The following is a 21,004-nucleotide window of genomic DNA, read 5'->3' on the forward strand; positions in this document are numbered from 1 at the left end:
TAGAACATTTATGAGACATGATGATAATAATGAATATTGTTTATTTAGGCTTACTATTACAAAAGGGTTTAGTTACAAATGGAAAGTACATCTCTTAAATCTGTAAACTTTTATTTGCGAAATATATTTTACATCTTGTCCTTACCTTAGTTAACACATCAACATCATAATATATAAATGAAATAAACAAGTACATACTAAAATGGAATTTGTTTTATAATATTAACACCTGCAGTTCCATTTAAGCTGAGCTTAATAGGTACACAAAATATTTATTTTTGGATTTGCTTTCCAATATACATTTCATGTGGTCACAAAAATATGTTAAAAATGCATTAAATCTGTTAAAAAGTATCACAAAGGTACATAAAGGACTAATACTTAACACCAGTATAATGATTTAGAATAATCGTTTCTCATAAGAAAATAAACCATGTACATTTCCTTCAAGCTGTGCAGAGTATGTTCTCTTCATGAATCTGAGATCTCCAGAGTAGCTCATTTCCTTCAATTTGAGCAGAGAGCGAGCTCCAATATCTTGACAGCTGTGTTGCATGCCAGCTTGCAGGTATGGAAGGAATCTGAGTACTGAGCCTTTGTCAACAATACTTCCACTCACACCTTGAGCTACTCTATGTTTATCAGTTTCCTTATGGAAATAGCGGCTCATTGCTGAACCTTTTCCTTCTTTGTTCTCCATTGCTTCTAAGCTTCCCATTCCTCTATATTTCTTTAGTCTTACACCATCAGAGAAGAAATATTCTCCAGGTGCCTCTGAGGTACCAGCGAGGAGGGATCCCATCATAACAGTAGAGGCCCCTAATGCAAGGGATTTTACAATATGGCCTACCGACTGAATACCACCGTCTGCAATTACTGGAATGTTGAATTGACGAGCATATGAGGAAACTTGGTACACAGCTGTAGCCTGGGGGCAGCCACAGGCCATGACTTCCTGAGTAATACAAATAGATCCACTGCCCATCCCAACCCTCAGGGCATCTACTCCTGCTTCAATGAGATTCTTAGCCTGCATCCTTGTAACAACATTCCCTCCAATGACTTGAATACCTGGGTAAGTTTTTTTAATAAACTTAATCATTTCTATCTGATATGTTGAATTTCCCTGAGAAGAGTCTAGAACAATTACATCTACTCCATTGCTGACAAGAAGCTTAAGCCGTTCTCTGTCAGCCTCTCGTGTGCCGATTGCAGCCCCTACTAATAACTGTTTGTTAGAGTCTTTTGATGCATTTGGATAGCTACGGGCCTTTTTCAAGTCCGTTCTGGCGATTAAAGCTACAAGTTCACCTGATCCATTTATGATTGGTAATTTCCCCTTCTTACTTTTCTCAAGAATATAATTTGCATCCTGTAATGTGACCCCAGATTGTGCAGTTATCATTTCGTTGATTGGGGTCATAACTTCTTTGAGACTCAACTGTGGATCCCCTTCCCTGAAGTCAATATCTCTGGAAGTTACAATGCCAATGAGACGCCCACCCAGCTTGCCATTTTCTGTGATAGGATATCCTGTGAAACCATTTGTTTTTTTGGCCTCTATAACATCTGCGACCGTGTTAGTAGGCCCCATGCAGACTGGGTCCCTGATGAAGCCATGCTTATACTTCTTCACTTTGTGGACTTCATTGGCCTGGTACTCGGCAGTGCAGTTGTGATGGATGATGCCGATGCCACCGCACAGAGCCATCGCGATCGCCATGTCCGCTTCGGTGACGGTGTCCATTGGAGTCGATACGAGCGGTGCCTTCAGGTTTATCTTCTTTGTAAGAGGTGAAGTCAAATCCACCTCTTCCGCCGTGAAGTCTATGAATCCAGGCAGTAGAAGGAAATCATTGTAAGTCAGCCCTTCGCTATTTGCAAAGATTTCCTTAGCCGACAGTCCGTCCCGTAGGTCACTCTCTGCATTCGACATAGTAGTAACACGTGGAAGTAATTCACTTAGCTCGAAGTCTCGAACGAGAATCCCCAATCACATGTAACTCCACTTTGAGGTATAACTAGGTAGTCACGGTATTTTCCAGTTAATTAATTAAATTTTTTTAATAAGTACACGTGGTTATGTATCTACTTTAGTCAAGCCACAATACTTTTGTACTATACAAATGTTATAAAATGTAACTTAGTTTTTAACGAATAAAATTTACTGTAGTTTTTGGCTAATTGAAATTAAATAAGATTTGAAATTTTTAAGAAACTCCAGACTTCCATTTAGCCGGCTTGCAGCTGGAATTAAAATTTAAATTATGAATTAGTGTCTGTGGCAGGCTCAACCCACAGACCCTTGCTTTTTATTAAACTTCCTTTGCGGCTCTGGGTTCTAGCGCTACGTATCATAATTGCTGCTAGAATGTTTAAAAGAAAAAAATAATTAAAAAAGATATTATTTAGTAGTAGATATTTAGTATTATCACACCACTAAGACAGTTGTTCAGAGTACATGATAGTAACCAACGAATCAATTCAATTCAATTCTTGTTTATGGCTTTTGTCTGTGCCAACTGGGCACAAGGTACTTCGCCAATGTCTTGTAGATGAAGAAGGCACGAAGGAGATTGATCGGTGAAAAACCAACGAATCAGTAAACTTCCTCTGTTTTTTTCTTTGTCTGTATTATCACAGATGACCTATGACAGATGACAGCCCCGTAAATAAATAAAGGGTCTTTGGTAAGCAGTGGTAAACAATCTTTTCAATTTTCATTACTTTTTGTGTAAACTAAAGTATTAGAACTGTATTAGGAGGCACAAAATGCTGATAAGAAAGTTACAAATGAATAGGTACACCGAAAAAGTAGCTAACGAAAGGGCCCGTGCAAACGAAGAGAAGGGGTCATTGACAATACCATTGACTTTAGTGGAAATGCCTAAAGGATCACTAGACAAACCACCCGTCGAGAACCAATTAAAATCGGGATGGCCATCGTCACTAATAACTTTCCGAACGTCTTAATTTCCCAGAAAATGGTTCGAGAGATACGAGGCATTCTAGTTGGTAAGTTACGTGCGACGCCTGCTCCTATAGACATTAGTGGAGGAGGAGCTCTACACGTAATGTGTGAAGGCGTGGACGCAGCTCAGTGGCTAAAAGGGCTGTAGAGCAGTCGTTGTAGAAATCAGCCTAAAGGTAATAAACGCCAGAGATCTGAAAAACCTCGCCAAAATGTCATGGAAGAAAAACCATATGTTCCTAACTGACACCAATATAAGCTTGGTTTTCCTCGAAAGACTTAACCCAAGGTAAAGACTAGTGAATAGAAAGACGTGTTGAACACTAGGGTAGAAGGGAATCACTTGCACAGAAGTGTCCTTAAAGATGTGGATTATAAGCCTGCGGCTGGGTTAGACTGAGTCTGCTTTAAGGTCCTGAATGAATCAGGCTGGTTATAAAGATTGGTGTCTGAACAAGAATGGGCAGACCACTCATCAGAAGAAGATTAAATGGTTTCCACAAAAAGCACAACCTCCTTTTCAGTAAGGTTTTACCATATCAAGGAGCCCCAGGGTTCTGGTGGAAATCACCTGCCCCTAAAGTTTTGTATGACAATGCAATTAAAGTTCCCTCTTCTCAGTATTACATTATAATCATTAAAGCGGAAAGTAGCTAAATATCTGAAGCTACGTTTTTTATGGTTAGTCAATGTTTTTTCTAATAAAAAACAGGTTTAGTAATCTGCGGAAAATTTCTGCTTGTAATACTTGTGGGCTGAATCCAGTGGTACATATTACATACCTACATGCCTAACATTGTCTAGTACATTGCATTTTTTTCACGTTAATAATAAAGCTTGACTACAATCTCACCAGTAGAAAGATGTGGCCTACGGTGGGACACGCTTGACTAGAAGCTGCCTATTCACTCTTGTTTTAAAGATAGGTACCCAAGCTTATGAATTTGGAAATACAGAACTCGGCGTCCCATATTAAAGATTGTTTAAAATTTGTATTATTTTTCTTTTGTGCCACTACAGTTTTTTGTGTTTAAGAAAATATATTAAAAAAACATTCAGGTACTGTTTTCCTGCTAGATTTTCTTATAAGTTTTAGGATTTTTTATCTACAAGTAAATGCCACCACCACCATCCATCCACCTAAGTTTGCCTCTCTTAAGTATTTGACATATTTGGTCAATCTTTCGACAAATCAACGTTGCACCACGTCCACCCAGCACGTTAACAGGTTGCTGTAGACGTGCACTCCACGTGCACTGGAACGATTTCCAGTCTCGGATTCCTCAGTCCTGTGGCGGTTTCCACGTTACCTAGATGACAACTCACCTAGCACGTTAACAGGTTGCTGTAGACGTGCACTCCACGTGCACTGGAACGATTTCCAGTCTCAGAGTCCTCAGTCCTGTGGCGGTTTCCACGTTACCTAGATGACAACTAGATGACTATCGAAGTTTTTACACAAGAGAAAATATTTAACTTGCAAATATGAATGCTCTGAGCACAACACCAGCCCTGCACGATTGCTCTCTCTAGAAGGTGACGGTTATCTGGATGACTGTTGTTAGCGGTTTACATCTGATAGCTACGCCATATTACATGTTAACAAACTGTGTCCGAAAATAAAACGAATGTTAAGCCTAACCAGGATAATAAAAAACCTGTTCTGGGGACGACACTTTTGCATGACGAGATATTTGACAAAGTGTAGAGAAAAAAAAAATATTTTCCTGGACAGTCAGTTGTTCATAACTAAGGACGAGTAGGTAGTACCTATTATTCAATTCCATCCCCACGTCAACACTACCCTTTTTATTTATTTTCACTAAAAGTTAGTCCTTGACTGCAATCTCACCTGGTGGTCAGTGATGCTGCAGTCTAAGATGGTAGCGGGCTAACCTGTTAGGGAGTATGGTATTCATACCCTGATACCCCTAATCAGTCTCTACGCGTTATTTCATCGCGAATCGCTTAGCGGCACGTCTTTGTCGGTAGTAACTAGCCACGGCCAAAGCCTCCCACCAGACCAGATTGGCGAAAATTTAGAAATTATAATTTCCCAAATTATTCCTGCCAGGAATCGAACCGGGGAGGTCGTCAAAATCCTTACTCTGTGCTTAGCTACTTAGTTATTTTTATGTGGCTGTGAGCTACGAGGTATCCTATTATAAGGATCATAGAGTGGAAATGTGGAAACCGATGTGGCCGATTATTGAGGGCACAATTTAAATTACGTATATCATTGACATAATGTCTATTTTTGTATTAAACCTTATTAGGTATGTGATAAACCCATAATTAGTATAATGCTAAAATGATAGTCTTACGTTTATAAAGATATTTCTGTTATTTAAGATCTGTCAAATTAGGAAAGTACTTACCTACTTACTTACTTAATAAACATTTATAAAGAGGCTGGTGTGCCTACTTAGTCAGTAGTTATTTTCACAACACAATTTCGTCAAAAGCTGTCAAATGTCCGTAACTAAAATGAGACTAATAATATTGGTCCAGACTTTTCTACTAAAAAACTTCGCTTACTCCCACGCTTCTTTCTTTACCTGCTTTGGAAATCCTGCCAAAATCCGTTCAGCAGCTCAAAGATTAGTAGACCGGGCAATTTATAACGTTTACCTATTTGAATGACAGGGTTATCTTTAAAATGAGCAGACACTTTAATTTTTATTTTTTTTAAATAGCATTTTTACATAAAGTTTATATGCAGGCAATTGTTCGTATTTTTAGGCCCTTCCAAATAAACGGAATTCTGTGTATTGCCACGGTCCAGGACATTTGACAAGTAATCTCAGTTAAAGTGTGACCAAACTTAGGATCAAACGCTGCATGTTTATTTCGACGTTATACCTATCACGTTTATTTGAAAGGCATTAAAATCATGGTATAATCTTAGTTAGGTATCTACCCGGGTACGTACACATCAATCTATATATATAAAAGGAAGTTGTGTTAGTTACACCATTTATAACTCAAGAACGGCTGGACCAATTTTTATGATATTGGATTTCTCTTAGTCCGGAATAGGATAATAAGTATTGAAACATAACATTTGACAAAAAAAAAAAAAAAAAACGATCCGCGGTACGAAGTTCGCCGGGACAGCTAGTTATTTATATAATCTGAATCATCTTGTCTTCTATTCTGGTTTAAGACATTGGTTATAAATTCTAACATATCCCGTCGGGCATAGGTCACCATTAAAACTTGACCTGTCTACTAAAGATACTTCGGTAGTATTCGCACTTCCATTAGATATACCAGCTTCGGTGTTCCCTGGAGACGATGCAACTGTCGTAGATGATGAATTGGAACCTGTACCGCTAGGTACGTTTCCAAGTGAAGTCGTTGGGGGAAATTTAATTGGTTTGATAATTATTCGGTCACCGTTGTCTATTGCAGTATCTGTATTATTCAAGTTAGAGTTTTCTGTCACCATCGATGAATTCTTCATGTGTTTATTCGAGTTTACCGACATGTTTATCGAACCGTTCCTGTGGTTATTCGATATTTTGACAGAGAGGTTCCCAGATGATAAAGTTACGACGGTTTCGTTTCCCGCGTGAGAAGGCGATTCTTTCGATGAATACAATATATTCTTATAATTAGCTCCCGTATTTTTATTTTGTAATGTATCAGGTAATATCTCTGTTACGTTTTGGCTTGAAGTATTCGGCGATAGAATTATTTCTTCTGATTGCACCACACGTGTCACAACCAGTTCCTCACTGTGAATATTTTCCAATGCCAGCGAGCATAAAATAATAATTAGTCCTAACATAATGCAACGTTTTCCTTATAATATCACTTTACCGTTCAAAAAAGGAATTTGTGTTTAACCTTATTATTGCACTCTTTACAGAAACTTTATTTTAAATATACCTATTTATTACGAGGTATTATTTCCACGTGCTAGCTTTTAAATATCAACAGTGGTACGTACTTGATCACACTTTGTTGCGCTTTTTATAACACTAGGTTTAACAAGCCAGTAGAAAAATAACTACTTATAATGACGTCGCGTTGAACACAAAGGGGGAAATCTTGTGACGCGTTTTAAATTGCTTATACGCGGCCTTGTAAGTGTATCATGATTATAGGATAAGTTTTATATACTACCATTTTTATGATCCTCATCGTACCCCCTGCGATAGATTTGAGGCTTCAGCGTGTACCATCATAAAAAGCCTATTAATCTCCCAATACTGGACTTTGGAATAGGTAATAGCCTAGTGGGTAGGACTTCGACTTTTCGAAGGGCGCCGAGTTCGATTCCTCGCATCTCAAACTTTTGTGCGTTTAAAATATCACTTGCTCCAACGGTGAAGGAAAACATCGTGAGAAAACCTGCATTCCTGAGAGTTCTCCATTATGTTATTAAGTTGTGTGGAGTCTCACTGGGCCAGCGTGGTGGATTACGGCCCTAGCCCCTTCTCATTGTGGACCCGTGCCCTGTATTGGGCCGGTAATGGGTTAATATGATGATGATGATAATGATGACTGGGCATACGCATTATATCCTATAAGATATCTACTAAAAATTTTAAAGCATAGGTGAAAAAAAAAAATTAAAAATTATTTATTTGTTATCTAAATTTCATTCAGTGTGTGTGTGTTTATGTGTGTGCTTTTACTTTATAATCAGGAAGAGAGATTCTGTCTCATCGTACGTTAATGATTTTATCCAATTTGTTACTGTTTTTTTACAGTCGTGCAGTTTCAGTGGATAAATATTCAAAAATCTATTTATTCTATTATACAGCAGATTGTTTCTTTAGTTGCCTAGAGGCAAAGGCTGTTTTTGTGTTAACTGTAGAGACAATGCGACTATTTGTTCTTTTAGAGCACTTTTAGAGGTATTTTTTGAGGTATACCTACCCCAGACGCTGCTCCAATGTTGGTTGGCGGGCTTCATACTTCTCGGTATTGTCTAGGAGGATTTTTCTCTAATCGAAAATCGCTTTGTTTGGAAACAGGGATTCGAACCCGAGTTCTTGGGTGACATACCACCCAAAGTACCTATGGACCTAATGTACCATCATGTTTTACTGTTAAGGTCAACTTGCATATTTTATTCCGGTTGATTATACAGATACTAATTACAACTAGGTATTTAAAAATAATAGTCAAGCAAAGTTCCTACCAACAACGGTGAGAAAAATTGTAATTTAACTTAAAAAAGTCTTTATAATTATAGTTCGTTTGACGACCTCCCTGGCGCAATGGTGAGCGCTGTGAATTTAAGTAGGAGGTCCCGGGTTCGATGCCCATCTACTTTGTATTTATATTCTGTCTGTTCTTTAGTTATTGTTATCGTTAAAGAAAATGAGGTACTAAATGACTAAATAATATATTTATAATATACCTATTTATTAATTACATATATTTTTGTCTCCTGCCGTGCAGCAGTCTTACGAAAGAATTAAGAAAAACATGACTCATGTACCTATAGAAAAATAATATACCTACCTATTTTAGATAAGATATTAATTAGGTTATTTATTTTAAATTTCCGGGTCGTTCAGTGAACCACTAAGTAGATACCTAGTGTTTAGTTTCATCTTAAATTATAAATGAAACATTTCATATAAAGGCCATTTAGCGTTCTCAACGTTATTTTATTTAATTTTTAAAATGAGTATAAAAAAAACTGGTTTTGTTGGAATTAAGGATAATTTATATAAAACGCCTTTTGTTCCGAGAATTTTATTTGAAGAGCAGGTTTACATGAATTCTGATATATTTTTATGATGTTTTATGTAAATGCAGTATCAGCGGGCAACATAAATCCACGAATTCATTAGAATAACTTATATATACGAGCGCATATGTATTTTATAAGATATAACCGTTACTGTTTGTGAATTATAATATTTGTAACCATCAAGGGAGGTTTTCTAAATTGGGTGCCTTCTGGTGGTATTGGGAAAAGCATATGGTCTCCTGGTAGAATAAAAAGATTATAGGCCCTAGTCCACCACGCTGGTAAACCGTGTGATGTGGCCCTGATTGGCCGCCTTTGAGAACATTACGGAGAACTCTCAGGCATGCAGGATTTCTAATGATGTTTTCCTTCCTCGTTATAGCAAGTTATATTTAAATTACTTAAATTAAAAACACACATTACTTCGAAAAGTTAGAGAGTTGCATGCGAACTCGGCTCCCCAAAATTGAGGCCGAAGCTCTAACCACTAGCTCAGGCTGCTACAAGACAATTAACCAAATAAACTGAGTTTTTCCATATTATCCCTATTGTTTGGGAAACAAAATGTACATTAACAAATTGTAACATAATGTACATTAACAAAACGAGTTTTTAGTCACCAACTACACTGGATTAACTTTCAAGATAGATTTTCTCAATGTCGTAACTGAGTGACTTTAAGTCATACCTAAAGTTCGTAAAAAAGCTATATGACAGGTAAATTTAATAGTAGCAAGTGTAATTTTACTTACCTATAAAAGAGGAATTCAATAAACAAAGAAATAAGATAAATATACCCGATCTCGTATGTACCTATATGTACATAATAATTATGATATCACTAGAAAAAAAATTCACGATGTATGCATTTAGTACCCACTGGTACTAAAAGAATACATCGTGAATTTTTTATTCGGAAAATAATGCGGATGGACAATAATTTCATGGAAGCGTAAAATTTTCATGTTAATTTTATAAACAAAGTTTAAACTTTGTTTATATCTACGTATAATCTTCATTGTTTCAATTAGGTACAAATTACAATCCGTACAATAGGTACTATACATATAGTTATAATAACTCGGATAAAATTTTAAAGCAACCTCTTTTTCATTAGACTAAGAAAAAAATGAAACATCGCTTTAGAGTCGGGCAACAGTTACTTTATATATATATATATTTTTTTACATTAAATTTTTTACACTACACACCGCACATACTAAAAGCCTAAAAGGCATGTCATGTTTCCTTTATGGATGGCTAATTGAAGACATTAAAACTTGTATTTGAAGATTCAAACAATATAATACTTATATGAATATCTACTAGTATACAGTTATACAGTATAAAGTTAAATCCTACGTTATATGAGTAGTTACACTATGGCACTCATCATACCACATTATTCTAGTCTTTATATTACTATTACAATAAAAATATTGCGACAGCGATGTGGAATAAAAAAATATTTTTTTTAATTATCAGTCTCACTGATGCTGCGTGCATTTTATAGAATATAATATATTTAAACAATTACCTATTGGTCTTTTATTCTTATATCTATCTCAAAATTGTCATCATCGTTATCGTCTGTTTCTCTTTTAGGGTCTGTATTAGTTTTCTCTCCACCGCTGTCTGTCAAATTTGGGTTAAGAGGTACGAAAAATGGAGCATCGATGTCAGGTTTTTCAGTTATCACAGGCTTCTTCGTTGTAAATACTGATTCAGTTGGCAATGTAGGTACAGGTTTGTAGGTTTGGCCGTTGTTAGTAGGTTTGAAGCCGTTGTTAAAATTATTATTTCCTTGATTGTTCTGGTTACCATAGTCATTGAATCCTTGATCAGGTCTTGGTTTATTGAAATTGTTGTTGCCCTGATTTGGGAAGTTATTTCCTTGATTTGGTTTATTATATCCATAGTTATTATTACCTTGATTTGGTTGTTCATTATAGTAATTATTGTTATTACCTTGATTTTGATTATTGTGTCCATAATAATCGTTGCCTTGCTCGGGGTTGCCAGGTCGGTCAAAGTTTCCTTGATTCGGATGACCTGGATATTTATGTGGCTTGTGGCCGTGACCCGGATGTTGTCCGTAGTTCCCATTTCCGTTGCCATAGTTGTTGTTATTTGGTGGCCGCCCGTGTCCATATGGTCGGTTCACACCATTGTTTCCGTTCCCATAATAATCGCCATTCCCATAGTGGTTTGGTCTGTTTCCGTTGGGTCCAGGACCGTATCCGTTATTGTTATAACCATTATTTCCATTAAAGCCATTTTGATTCGGCCTGTAGTCATGTTGCGGCTGCTGCTGATTCTGATTATCTTCTCCATCCACTACCAAAATTACGGTTTCGTCAGGCTTCTTTGGAGGTGGTCTTTTGGTGTTGAGACCGAAGTGCCCTCCGATATTCAGGTTTAAACCCTGAGTTAGACCGCCGAAAACACTGCGCGCACCCGTAATTATGTCACCAAGTATTGGCACATTCCCGTTGCAGTTATAGAATATCGTTAAAAAAATTAACAAACTTATCTTTACCTCCATGTTTTTAAACAATTGAAATAATAAGCAAGCAGCCCGATCTGCGTGTGGCGAGAAGGATCGGCCGAGCGACTGACTCAACTCATCTTCACACCATATTCATATATTAAAACCAGTTCCTATTCGCCTTCATTTAATAATTTTGTATATTTATCACTATCACTACGTATTATGAAATAAAGCTGCCCGGTCCTGTTTGTCTATCTGTGCGTCGTAATCTCAGAAACTGATCTAGGGATTTTAGCAAATGAGGCAGATAGTAAACTTAGTCAGCCTATACGTCCACGCAAAATAATACCTTAACACTACTTAAAAGAGCATTTTTTGTACCATTACGGGTAAGCCTTTGTCTACGTTCTTACCTGGTGGTAAGTGTTGATTGAGTCAAGATGGTAGCGGACTAACCTGTTAGGGTTATGGCATAGTTATATTAGACCCATACAACATACCCGTAACCTTTATTGGTTACACCACGTTTCCACACAACTTTCACCACTGCGTCACGGAGATGGTAAGACAATGATACGAGCATATGCGGGTCTTATTTTGATAATAGCCAGGACTGATGGATTACCGAGAAGATCTTCATCTTCGAATATAGAGGTCTGAATCCCTCAACTGACAACGTCACTTACAAATCTAAATTTTAATCAGTTAACTATGTTCTTTAAAGTAGCTAAATATGGCTTAATAGGCATTTTTAGCTAATAATTAAGTAATTAAGGAATTTACTTGGAATCAAAGGATCTTCAACTAACGAAGTCGAAAATAAGTTCGTTGTCTCCGACGTAATATGTACCTACCTACTATCTCTACTACTATCCCTACTATCTCTACTATCTACCTATTTTCTGAGTAAACAAAACATGTTGCATACCAGAAACAATATACCTAAGAATATAAATTAATTGTAAGATGACGAAGTCTATTATACGATTGTTTAAATAGGTAGGTTAGAATCTATACTATCCGAATCTAACGTCGATATCATACTCAGTGTCATCTATGTGATTTTCCTCAATTCCACTTAGTTTCGTTGTTACTTCTAAATACATGTTATTAGGCGTCACGGTCGGCTCACGGAGTGATTTTGGTGGATTCGTAAACGGTGATTCGGTTGGTATAGTAACATCGTTCATATCCACGGGTAAAGGTCGTTGTGTCTGAACAGAAGGTAAAGCTGGAATTTTTATAGTCCCAGGTCTCTGACCCGGTTTCAGGTACAACACGCCATGAGGCCTTAGATTCCCTAATTGGATTGGCTTCAACGGAATGGTGTTCGAAGGATGCAAGTTCTGATGCGTGTATAACCAGTTTGGTTTATTTATATTCGCACTCGGGTTCAATAATCGTACTCGGTTATTGGTGTACATTGCAGTCGGACGAACTACAATCGGTACATTTAAACGTCCATGCAGAGTATGTGTGTTCATTACTATCGGTCTTCGGATAACTTGAGACACAGCTAGTGGAAAAAACAAACTTGTGATTGTCATAAAAATTAACACATTCACTGTCATTTTTCACAAATCACTTATACCATACAAAGAATAGTTACGTCTGTATTCGTTACTCAATCCTTGACTTATTTTGGAAGTGGAATTAGTGCGACTGAATTTTTAATTGAAGACACTATTAATGATCTATTGATGGATTCCTAATTAATTTATTAAAATGATAAGAGGAGGTAGATATTACTGTTTAGATGCTTTATGAGTCCCACCTACCTATTACTTAATATGACATTGTCATCACTAAAAATGATTTCCAAAATAGCAACTTTAGAATATTGTACAGGTACCTTGTACCAAATAAATAGTTAAAAGATTTCTGTGGGTTTTATACTAAAGACAGCAGGTACCTACCTACTTAAAAAGTAAGTCGGGCGGGCAATTTAAATGACCTACATATTTTTGGCTTTTTGTGCATTATTTGCACTTCTACTGTCTCTATTAAACATGTTCTCAACAAATTCTCAATTACAAATACAAATGACTACGAAGTTTATTTACTTTTATTCCTCTACCAGTTAATTGAAATCTCACCTGATGGTAAGTGATGATGTAGTCTAAGATGGTAGCGGGCGGCACGTCTTCGTCAGAAGGGTCGCTAGCCACGGCCTAAGAGCTCTCCGCCAGATTATGACAGAGATAATTCAGAAGTTCGGTGGATCGTCGTGCTAGGAGACTCATTGGCAACGACCTTGTAGTCAGTAGACTTCAAAGCCTTGAACACCGGCGCAAGGTTGCTTGTCTGGCTGTTTTCTACAAGATACATTTCGGAGAGTGTGCTCAGGAGCTATTCGATTTGGTCAAACCATCTCCTTTCTACCATCGAACTGCGAGGCACCGAAAGAATCTGCACCGTTACGTGGTTGAAATACCATCAACACGTACGAAGCGTTTTGCTTCTTCCTTTCTGATCCGCACCGCAAAGGCCTGGAATGCCCTCCCATCTTCCCTGATACCTATAATCTGGGTACCTTCAAATCAAGAGTGAATAGGCATCTTCTAGGCAAGCGCGCTTCATCTTAGGCTGCATCATCATTTACCATCAGGTGTGATTGCAGTCAAGCACTTGTCTATATACTTTAAAAAAAAAAAAAAAAAAGTTATTAATTCCTAAATTGCCCTGCCGAGGATGGAACCCGGGACCTCCTACTTATAAAACCACAGCGATCTATTTGATAAAAATTTAACCTATTCGAGAGCAGCGAAACCCTCCTTGTTAGTCACAAATAGACCGACTTGACTTGACTTTAAAAATTATTTTTATTGGCATTCAAACGGAATTTACTATTTCAAACGGTTCATGTATGAACGAGTGTGCCCGCGGATAAAAGCTTGTATTTGTATAAGGAAAATTGGCTTGAAATTAATACAGTGTTTTTATTTCTGCTGATAAAAACGGCGTCAAAATATTATTCAAGCACTAAATCTTTCGAACTATTTTTTGTAGGTGATAGCTACCTACTTAAGTACATTAAATTTAATATTTGTGTTAACTTGTGGAGCTTTCAGTGCTGTATATAAATACCTAATTAAATTACTTAATTTTATAGGTATCTAAATACTAGCTGATGCTTACAACTTCGTGCGCGTATATCTAGGGTTTTTAAAAGGACGCTTTATTTTCCCAGGATTAAAATGTTGTTTTTTTTACAAAGTGATTCTAAGGAGTCATATAAGGGTGTATTAACTATGTTAACTATTCAAATTCAAATTTCATTTATTTCAAGTAGGCCCAGTTTATAAGCACTTTTGAAACGTCAAGTCAGTCTGTTTGTAGTGACTCTACATTATTATTATTATTATTATATAATAGACTTAGCAGCTTTCGCTGATGCGTCTATATAATTTCTTGTTCTCTTTGTCTTTTTTATGTTTATCCAGTCTATTCTTAAAATGATTCAGTAATACTGCAGTCACTACATCTTCAGGCAAGGCATTCCACATTTATATAACTCTATTGCTGATAAAGTGCTTGGAAGGATTAGACGATGCCTGCTGTAATTCAAGTTTGAGATCATAGGGTTTACTAATCTGGGGTTACTCTTTTTTGATAATATTTCCTCAAAATTTGGAATGTTGTAATACCTACTTATTTAATATTTTATAAGTTTCAATGAGATCGCCTCTTTTTCGCCTACTTTTGAGTACTACATTCAACTTTGTAAACTGCGGGTAAATTTTACCAGCAGCTTTTCTGTGATAATGTCCCCTACATGTGGGCGGGAAATTGATATTGCTACAAACAAGCAGACAAACTTTTGCAATTATAATGCAATGTTACCTAGAACTATTAGGATTTTTTCGATCCTTTGTTGAGTGGTTCTTTACGTCTTCAAAAAATATTAGATATGATTATGCGGTAACCATTTCTCGGTTCAGGGATCCGTTTCATATAGTTTTATGTTAGTTTTTCAGTGTTTCCTTCTATTTTTAAGCTCCGACGTGACGCAAAAACGACGGGGTGTTTGTGTTGTGTGTGTGTCTGCCTCTGAACTCGGCACCCCGAAAGAGAAGCTCCTACCCAATGCGCTATCACCGCTTGCTTGCTGAATAATATAAATAAATAATAAAAATATAATCTACCCTCACTGAAAAACATTTATGTTCGTCACACAAATATTTTCAAGCTGTAGGAATCGAACCTACAGCCTTGGACTCAGAAAGCAGGGTCACTGCCCACTACGCCAATCGGCCGTCAAATTACATGGATCTTACAATTTTGAACGGTACAAGAACTGAGTGGCCTGACTTGGTTTCTTTGAAAGCTTTGTTTTTGGTGTTATTTTTTTTCCCACTTCCAGCTCAAGGGCGGATCCAGCTTTGGCGCCAGTCACATAGTCGTGGTCAAGTCGAGAACTTATAATTTAATTTTGATGACAATAGATAGAAGTAAAAAGTAGGTATTTTATTAATGTAGCTAAGTACTGTACTTAAATTTTTTTATTCTTTATTGTACACGTACATAATGCCATCTTCCCTTGAAGACATCCAGAGAAGTATAATCACTCACGGAATGAGGCCGCCAATTTATATTCCATAACCGTGGTGAATGATTTGCCATAACAGCTAGATGACGCAAAACTCTGCTAGAGTGAAGGGGTGGGTTCAACAAGTGTGTAGTGCATAAACTAAGAATTTATAACTTAGTATAAACGGTATATACTCGTAGCAAATATTAACAAAACAACAACATAATTTAAAAGTAGGTTTAGTATACTCGTATAAGTTCAATTGCCAAACAATAAGAAATAAAATAATTCAGAGAACTAACAAAAATAACATTTGAGTTAAAACACACGCACTGGAATAATGAAAAAGTAACTACTTTCCATTTCTTGTAATTAGTGAATTTGCAGCAATAAGTTTTAAGAATACTTATAAAGGTACACTTATAAACACATTAAAGGTAGAAAGAGATTTAAGTTTTTAAACTTAGAACTATGTTATGATATGTTGAAGTTTAGTCGTTCCGATTTCGATTGAGGTTAGGTCTAGTTAGACATTACGTAGTCGAGATAATTCAAATTTTCGTTGCGTTCATTCCCAAACTTTGCCACCATACAAAGTTATTATATTATATGGAATTAATAAAGTATTGAAGGTTTGTAGTTACATAAAATCTGTATGGTGACGAAATATATAAATAAAATCATTATGTTCAATTAGAGGTCCACCTGAGTCCTGGAACCACCTCAGGGGGGGGGGGGGGGGGGGGTGGTTGGTTCATGACCCCCCTCGATTCTCCTGCAATCTCACGTGGTGGACAGTGAAGACAAGTTAAAGGTGGTAGCGGTGGAAATGGAATCTACATGACAGAATGTTTCATGGAAAATTAATCAAGTAATTTTTTGAACGGAAACCTGTACTTTAAACGAAATCACGCATAATTTATTAATTATGTGACACCAGTAGGACTTGAGTAATAAAATAACGGATATAATTAATAAAAATATATTTTTACAGTTACAATTATCTTAGAAATCACATCGACAAAGTAAGAGATAAAATGAAATATATTAATGTTGGACATTTTATCGTAGGTACACAATGCTCAAAACAATACAACAAGTAAAATTAATTGTTTAAGACAAGTTTAAAGAGGTGGGCACAATGCACAAGGTTTTTGATCAGGATAGGAAAGCGGTTTGAGGTTCCCAGGAATATTCGTAGTTTTATACCAAATATAGTCCTTCCTTTTAAGCCGCAATGTTACCCAGCGGTCAATTCATCATATCAACCGATACACGTCCACTGCTGGACATAGGTCTTTTGTAGGGAGTTCCAATTTCCACGGTTCAGTGCCGCTTGGATCCAGTGACTACTGTCGGTACCTCTGGTTCTTTTACGAATCTCCACATTTCTGATTTGATCGCGTAGAGATACTCCGAGCATAGCTCTCTCCATCGCCCTCTGAGTGACTCCTGAGCCTTCTTATGAGGCCCATAGTTAACGCCTATGTTTCTGATCCCTAGGTCATCACCAGTGGTGAATTAGTATGTACTAAACGTATTTTTTTAATTGCAATTACGTGTAAAGTCTTATACACCGCGATTTGCAACAAGTATTTTAATAATAGAGAAAAAATAATCAATCCTCTCATATTCCGTATAAAGAGATCGTACGGATCAATAATTTTTCATTTTTTTAATTTAATATTTATGACATGCCATTTTAATTAATACTGTAATTTTAATTTTAAATGTATATTGTTAATTATTTATTTTTCTTTACTCTAATATTGATATTTTAAATGTATATGGGCTTTGCCTGAAATAAAGAGATTATTATTATATTATTATTATTATTAATAAAAATTATCAACATAGGATAAATTTATGGTTTGTAACTTTGAACAACACTAAGCTTATTTCGTTCTTTAAGTATTGAGCTTTGTGTACCTACTGACCATATGGCATTACCGTTTACAAGAACGTTTTATATATTATGCTAATTGCTAATTAATTAATAAATAAAAAAAAGTAATTAAGTCATACAGAAAATAAATATGTTGCAAATAATTTAATTCAGAATACACAATTAGTTATCATAAATAAATTCTTGTTATATGTGAATTTAAGTACATCAATAACTATACATAATTTATATAACCTAACTATTAAATAAATAAAACAATAATTTAATTACATAACAATAAGTTATTCGCTATAATTACGATTAGTAAGGCACATTTAGCTTTGGTTAAGTTAGTAGTTATTATTGACTTATATAGTACCTACTTATTTGAAATACCTAGTAATAAATTATGGAATTTGATGGCGGCATAACAAATGAGATTCGGAATTTTCATACAAAAAAATCTATAGCAAATAATATTGTAAATTTCTACATAAATCGATTGTTTCGAATATATCAATACATCAAAATTAGACAAATAAAGTAAGCGAATTCAGTACCTATTGTTTCTTTATATCAGTCTGTGCATTTAGCTATATCAGATTGAATTTGGTATGAAGAACTTGCATTGTCTGATATAAACAATAGATCTACTTTTGTATTGTTATCAATTGTGAAATGTATGTTTGTGTAGTGAAAAACTAAAATATCATTAGCTACAAACAAATAATATGTAAGATGAATTGGGAAGAAATCTTAGTTGATATAAGTAAATAAAAATATGAAGTGCGTCAATTCTTTCTATTTACAAGGAAGTTTTGTCTACGGCTTTCTATGTTTATTACTTAATTTTAACGACTAACATTGTGAAATATAGATTAGCCACAGTAAGCCTAATGAATACTTCAATAAAACTAAATTTATCGATTTTTGAATAGATAAATATAAATAAAATTAGTTTTATTAAAATAGTGTAAAATTCTTTAAAAATTATAATACATACACTCCAGTTTTCTAACTTATCTTATAATGTAAACAATCTTTTCATTTCTTTTTCGTGTAGAGTATGGTTTAATAGAAAAAAAAACCACCGATACAAAGAATTATCTCTAAAAAGTAGCAAACTTTGATCCCATTTAATAACCTACCTTCGAAATTTAAACCTTACCAACATTATTTTAAACGTCTTGGTTACCCTACTTACCTTATACTTTCAATTTACTTTTAATATCATAGAAGTAACACGGTACCAAATTTCTAATCGATAGGACATGTGGAATGTGTGTGGTTAGTCAGATCCGCTCATCAACTATTCAAGAGCTGATGTTCTTCAAACGGCCGATCAGGTCATGGTTACCTTACCATATATTCAAAATTCATTTATTTCAAGTAGGCCTAATATAAGCACTTTTGAAACGTCAAGTCTGTCTGTTTGTAGTGATTCTACCACCGGTTCGGAAGGCAGATTCTACCCAGAAGAAGCCGGCAAGAAACTCAGCAGTTGCTCTTTTCAAACATCAACAATTTACATTTTGCATTTTTGACATTCATTTTTCTATCTTGTGAGAGCTGAAAGCGGAGCCATATACTTTCAATATCATTGAAATAACACTGTACCGAATTTCGAATCGACCGGACATTAGGAAGTTAGTCAGATCCCCTCATCAGCTAGAAAAGAAAAGATGATCTTCAAAAGTCTGAATAGATTTTCACAAAACATGGCAAAGAATACTCGGGATAAAAATGTTCTATTCGGGAGCTACGATACCATAGAGAAGTTTGTATATATAAAACCACTTTCTTTTTGTAAAAAAATATAAAAAAAACATGCGTTAGGAAAAATTTTTTTTTTTTTTTTGAGTTTTTGTTATTTTCTCAACAATGTGGAAATAAACTTTACACTTAAAAAAACAATAAGATTGTTTACATTATAAGAAAAGTATGAAAAAATAGATTAAGTTTTTTATACATAATATAAAGATACCTATAGAAAATGTTACTACACATTTCGATTGCATAGCATAATCTTAGGTAGTGAGTGTACCGGCTAAAGTATTGATAACAAATATAGCACCTTTGTAATTTTTATTAAAGTAGTACGTGATATAAATGAATTTTTGATGAGACATTATTTTAATACATTTATTTGGTTGGTTGACGCCAACTAATGACGTCCCGCTCGAGAGGGAGTCACGGAACGGTAATCTGCCTCTGCTAAGTGCGTAACGGATCACTCAGTAGATACCGAAATCGGATTCATGCGAATGCTTAGTATTGCGAATACTAAGATATTTAGGCTATATATATCTGCGAATTTGCGTCTAAATCACGTGATCTCCTCGAAACATGACGTTTGGGATCATTTCCCAAAGGGACGCCACTATTCCGGAACTATCGCACTGGGCGTCCCAAAAATGGGAGAAAGTTAAACGACGATTCACTTTTTTTACATTTTTTTTTTATAAAAATCGACTTTATGTCTTGTGTGATTATAAATATTTTAGCCGTTTTACCAAAATCCAATTTTTCATGTTTTTTATGGAAGAGAATAGTTTTCAACGATTAAATATTTATTAAACATAACTTAATATTTTGAAAAGTTTAATTTATATCGCGTAGTACTTTTATATTTAATTAAAATAACATTAAAAACATTGCACGCTTAGTTATATTTATATATAAATTCGGTCATGGTATCTAACGCTACCTCTAGGTATACTATACAAACAATTATTAAATTCTATTACAGTGCAAACACTGATGAACACACAAACAATTTATATTTACATATATGGTATCTTTAGATCTTTCGGTAGAATATCCGAAAGACATTAATATATTATGGCATTTTTTTCTTTGAATAAAACTAATTACTGTTATCAAGAACCTTATTATTAGATGCATAAAGTTCATAATCGTGCGTGATAATTGTTATAAGCTAAAAACTTGCCGAAAAAAAAAAAGGTGAGTCAGTCTGCTCTCAGTGCGGACCGAAGAGACTTCTTAGTAAAATAAGTGATAAAGAGTGATACCTTATAACCTAAGCTACCATTCTGGTCTACGATTAACATAATGTTATGTGTGTCCAGAAATCTTGGATTGAAGGGGTCATAAGAGTCCTGTCGCCAAAATCATCAGATGTTCTCATTCCAAATTTTCGAACTCTAGCAAGTAACATTACTTAGGCGCACAATATTTTATGTAGATGATTATTTTTATTAGAGACCGAAGTTCCGGAAATTGTATGCAGGTGCGTTCCATACACATTGAATGAAATTCATCTCCATTATCTCTTAAAACGTCAAAATGGTGTATTTCTTTATATAATAAAATAATAAAGGACGATATATTAAATAGTTTGGACGGGGTGTAAAAAGCGAATATAATGTCATCGTCAACCTACTTCAATA

General features: G+C 35.3%; 2 protein-coding genes across 2 annotated transcripts; both read right to left on the reverse strand.

Moving 5' to 3' along the window:
- Positions 1-90: 90 nt before the first annotated feature.
- On the reverse strand, positions 91-2,293 carry LOC120623843 (inosine-5'-monophosphate dehydrogenase). The gene has a single exon (XM_039890108.1). It carries the CDS (start codon positions 1,934-1,936, stop codon positions 401-403), a length of 1,536 nt encoding a protein of 511 aa, XP_039746042.1. The 5' UTR covers positions 1,937-2,293; the 3' UTR covers positions 91-400.
- Positions 2,294-9,840: 7,547 nt separating this feature from the next.
- On the reverse strand, positions 9,841-11,973 carry LOC120624105 (GATA zinc finger domain-containing protein 14-like). Its single transcript, XM_039890456.1, has one exon. The coding sequence runs from the start codon at positions 11,230-11,232 to the stop codon at positions 10,225-10,227; it is 1,008 nt and encodes a 335-aa protein (XP_039746390.1). The 5' UTR covers positions 11,233-11,973; the 3' UTR covers positions 9,841-10,224.
- Between the last annotated feature and the right edge of the window lie 9,031 nt (positions 11,974-21,004).

Source organism: Pararge aegeria, chromosome 5 (assembly GCF_905163445.1).
Source record: "Pararge aegeria chromosome 5, ilParAegt1.1, whole genome shotgun sequence".
Taxonomy (NCBI): domain Eukaryota; kingdom Metazoa; phylum Arthropoda; class Insecta; order Lepidoptera; family Nymphalidae; genus Pararge; species Pararge aegeria.